This window comes from Pteropus alecto, unplaced genomic scaffold (assembly GCF_000325575.1).
Source record: "Pteropus alecto unplaced genomic scaffold, ASM32557v1 scaffold10, whole genome shotgun sequence".
NCBI classification, from domain to species: domain Eukaryota; kingdom Metazoa; phylum Chordata; class Mammalia; order Chiroptera; family Pteropodidae; genus Pteropus; species Pteropus alecto.
The window spans coordinates 10393713-10398597 of NW_006431210.1; the positions used below are offsets into that span (position 1 = coordinate 10393713).

At 45.6% G+C, this 4885-nt stretch overlaps 1 protein-coding gene across 1 annotated transcript in view; it reads left to right on the forward strand.

Moving 5' to 3' along the window:
* CTDSPL (CTD small phosphatase like) overlaps nt 1–4885 on the forward strand; it is a 114404-nt gene that overhangs the window by 1477 nt on the left and 108042 nt on the right. Inside the window, exon 2 of the mRNA XM_025038980.1 lies at nt 6–33. Coding sequence (XP_024894748.1) covers nt 6–33 — 28 coding nt within the window. The remainder of the gene's footprint in view (nt 1–5; nt 34–4885) is intronic.

The window sequence follows — 4885 nt, forward strand, 5'->3', positions numbered from 1 at the left end:
ACGAGGGCCGGGCGCCCGGCGCCGGCGAGAAAGGTGAGGAGGGGCGCAGGCGGGCCGGACGGCTGCGGGCCGGGGGCGTGTGCTCAGCCCGCACGGCCGGAGTTTGCTGCTCGGCGCTGGCACAGCCTGGGGGAGGGGTGCGCCCGGCCGCGAGGATGAGGGGGTGTGGGGTGCGCCCGCAGGGGAGGCTGTGAGTGTGCATGTGCCGGCGGAGATAGGCTGAGCGTGCCTGCGCTGGCAGAGAGCGTGTGAGGCTGGGTGTGCATCTCAGCGGGAGGTTGTGAGTGTGCGGGGTGACCCTGGCCGGCTGGGAGTTTGTGTTTGCGCTCATGCCGACAGAGAAGTTGTGAGCGGTTCTGTGTTCTTGACAGGTTGTGAGTGCGTGTGCCTTGGTGGGTTTTGTGTGTGCACGAGACAGAGAGGTTGTGTGTGGTTGCCTGATGAGCTGTGAGTGTGTGCACTAACTTGTGTGTGCACACTTCGAGAGACTGTAGGGTACGCGGGTACCTAACAGGTTGTGAGTGCATACTTTCCTAACGGCTGAGCTTTTGTGTATGTCTCCTATGTCGAGGTTTGTATGCACCTAAGAGGTGGTGGTATGTGTGGGTGTGTGAGACCTTTGCCTTCATGAGCCTGAACATGAAGAAATGTGTGTTCACTCCTGTTCACTCCTGACGGAGTTTATGTGTGTGCGATTGTGTGCCTACACCACCCACTGGCATGTTGGATATGTTGTGTCCATCCGCTGGGAGAGTGTGTGTGTGCACTCACACACACGAAGGCTATGTGTGTGCCTGCCCATGGTCTCATATGTGCAGATGTGTGCGCCTGCCTGTACCGTATGTGTGCAAAAGACAGGCTGTGTGCCTGGGTGTGTTTAGTTGGTTGTACAAGGGAGGGGGGGGGAGGGGGTGGTCAAGCAGGGCTAAGCCATTCTCCCTTCTTGGCTCTTTGCAGTCTCAGTGACACCAGCCTGGGAGTATCTGCAAAGCCTGATTCTCCCTGGGCCCATTTAGTGCCTGGCTCCCGCAGGCACTCAGGGAGACCTTAGGGTGCCAGGTGTGTCCCTTTCCAGAGAGCTGACACTGTGCTACAGTGGTTTGATTTTAGCACATTTGAGCCCCATCACCCTTTTGTTTCTTTCTTCTTCCTTTTCTTTTTGATTCTGACCCTCTCTGAGACTTGGTGTCCCCTTCGCTCATGCGCCCTGCCTACTGACCCTCTCCTGAGCTATCCTGAGGCTTGGACACTGTTTTGAAAGGCCAAGGAATCTGGCTTGTTTTGTTCTGATGACTAAAGGTTGCCTCACTCTCTTCCCACTGTGCACCCAGCAAACACCTGGACAGAGTTCAGGAGCAGCCCACCAGGACCCCTCCCCTCTCCAAGCCTGGACTGGCCACAGCTCACTTTGGGAAGGAGTCAAATTTCTTTCCGTGTGTTATCACCCTTGCTGTGCCAGGGGGGTGTGGGGTGCAGCCCTTCTGAGAAAGCAGGATGGGGATAGGGGAACACACCACTGCCTTTCCCCAAACAGAGACCACTGGGCAAGCCCACCAGGAACATGCAAGAAACCACCAGAGGTGCCCTCAGACTGGGGATTTGTCAACCCATTTGCACTTTTGTAGACTGTAAACATTGTGTCTGCATACCCGTTTTCTTTTATGTAAAGTGAGAATTCAAACTCCCCCAGGCATTTTTCTGTACCTTACAAACTGGCTAAAAATTCCAGAACGGGGAACATGACCATGTTACACAAACAGAAGCTCCAGATGCTGAAGTCACTCATGTCCCACCGGCATCTGAGTGCTGGGTTTATTTTAAATGAGGGAACTCTTTTAAAAAAAATTCTACAAGAGAGTGCTCCAGGTGAACCTCCATGTTAACCTGGGGCCCAAGCAGACAGCACCTACCTGGTCTGGTCTTCCTGCCATAGGACTGTCAGTTCTTGGGGCCCTGGCCTGCAGGCTCTGGGCTGGGTGTGTCCCCTCCTGGAGGGTTTAGTAGAAGGCATCAAAGAGGTTTGATGCCTGTGCTCCTTACTCTCTGTGGATTGAGTGCTCTGTGTGATGCTTTGCCAGAGAGAATCCACAGCTTTGTGAGGAGAGGTGTGGCATGAAGCAAGGAAATATTTGTCCGGGCCTCAGCCCTCCTGCTGCCTGCCACCTAACTCCAGGAGTAGTATCTTTTTCTATTTTCTCTTTTCCTCTAGCTGCTAGCCGCTCAGCTTTTTAAAGGAGAATCAATCTATCCGAAATCCAAACCATGTGCAAATACTCAGGATGATGCATGTTCTATTCTGCTTGTTTACATTGCTTTTCACCACAATCTTTTATCATCTTTAACAGCTTGTTTTGTTTGTTTTTCAGTGTCAGATTGGTTGATTATTAACCGATTAGAGGAATTCTTTACCTCCTTGTTCTGGGCTGAGGGTGGGGGAGAGGGAGAGGCGCATAGCTAGCTAGTAGCTTCTTGCTGAATCATTAAAATCCTTCTTGATGTAGTTTTTGCCTTAAAAAATGGAAACAATTTTGGTTAACTACAGTGTAGCAATAAACTTTGGAGTCAAACTTTGGAACAGTTTCTTCAGATTCATAAACCACTAAACAGATTTGGCAATGCTGCTAAGCTTAATCATGTTGATGTGTTTAAATAGGCGCAATATATTTTACATAATTCTAATTTTATGTAAACAATCATTTTGTTTTTAAATATGGGTCCAGAATGTTGTTTTTGTGGTCGGAAAGAAACTATTGGTTTTAAAAGTTTACTTTCATCGTCTATCCTATAAAATAGGACTCATAATGACTGCCTCTTGTGTTTGATTTGAGGGTTAAATGAGATGATGTACTTTAAGGACTCTTCCTGATTCACCGTTGTGTTACTATTCCATAAGCCTTGCTTTAGGTGTTGATTTGCAAAGGAAGCGCTAAGCATGGGCTGTAGTGTTTTGCACGAGTTGAATTACTTCTTGACACATTACCACGTGGTGGTGCACCTCTCCGAGATGACTGTCATCCCGGCCTGTCATGGAAGATTTATTTCTTAGTTGTGTTTGATTTGACTGATAGTGTAAAGATGCAGAGACAGATTTCTTCCTGAGTTTAATTCAGTTCGCCTTGCTATCTGGAAGTTGCCTCTTACAAATCAATAAGAAAACGTCGAACAATACAGTAGGAAAGTAGTCAAGAGAGATGAATGAGAAAGTCATAGATGAAATCCAAATGTCCAATAAATGTATGAAGTGATGCCACTTCATGCGAAACATTTTCATGCAGTTTGGTTAAACATTTTAACTGATTGGCAACATCTAAAGTAAATGCAAGTTTGGGGAAATGGATACTCTTAAAGACTTTTGTGAGAGAATAAAGTGAGTACAGACTTTTTAAAGAGTAATTTAGTACTGAAACATTTGGCTACAAGTAACAAAAAACCAGACTTATATTGCAGCTTATACCAATAGGAGTTTATTCTTCTCATATAACAAGCCGTCTGGAGGTAGGCTACTGCTAGGTTTGGTTCAGCAACTCATTGATGTCAGGGCTGACATCACTGTGATTCTCTTGGCTTTCCTTCATGTTGTAACATGGCCACCACCCCTCCAAACACCACAGTCACCTTCAGGGCAGGAAAAAGGGACAGTGCCAGTGAAAACATTCCTAGGGACCACTCAGCATTCTTTTGCTGACGTTTACTTGGCCAGAACTGGGTCACATGGCCACCCCTCACTGCAAGCAAAATGAGTTTCCAGCTTTTTAAGCCTTTCTTATGGGTGTGAGAGAGGAGATGATTGGTAATGAGTGAGAACAGGTGGTGAGTTCAGCCAATCCACAATGATGGCCACGCCTTCAAAGCCCGAGTTCTACTGGGATTCTCTCCTAGAGAAATAAAGCCTCGTATGTGCTCAAAGGAACATATACAAGGATTTTCATTGTTGGCTACATTGCTGGCAGTAGCAAAAATTGGGACCTTCCTAAGTGTCAGCAGGCAAACAGACTGTGATAACAGTACCACAGAATACTGTGGGACAATTGAAAGAACAAGTTAAATCAGATCTAACCATACTGACATGTAAATTTCCAAGACATTTTAAAGGAGAGAGGGAATTTGAAAAACAGTATAAACAGTATGAGTCTACCTTTGTTTAGGAAAAAAAGTGTGCAAAACTGTGTACGTATGTCTAGAAATACACACCAAAAAGTCTAGAAGGAAATACTAAACTGACAACTGATTTTTCTCTAGGGAGAAGACTGGGATGGGAAGCGAAGGAACTTTGCCTTTTTGTTTAAATATTAATGAAAACATACTCATGTTTTACAGATGAATTTTTTTTAAAAAACTAAAGTAGAAAAGAAATTCCCCATAGCTGTTTGGAGGGGGATAGATAATTTAAGGGAATTGAACGATACTAAAACAAAAAACCCTCAATTAGCATGCAGTGTTAGCAAGAACATATCAGCTCTAGCTAAACAGTTAATTATTTTATAAGCTAATACATGTCCCTTGACAAGATTTCTGTAGGCAAGTTTGTTTTGGCAGATATTTTGGCCCAAGACACCAGGTATGTTTCTCCCCAGTGTTTGCAGCACTCAAGCTTAACTTAGAAACCTTTAACCTTTGGTCTGCTAACAAAATTATAGCGAGAAGACACTTGGAAGCAGTCGTTTTCTCAGACGCCAGAAGAGATTTGAAGTAGGTTCAGTCTGACAACTTTTTTAAATTAAACTATTTATAGGTAACTTTAGGTTTACGTGCAGGTGTAAGAAATCACACAGAGATCCCCTGTTCCCTGTACCTGGCTCCCCCCAGTGTTAACATCTTGCAAAATTGTAGTACAGCATCAGGACGTCAACATTCGTATAGTTAAGATACAGAAAAATTCCATCAG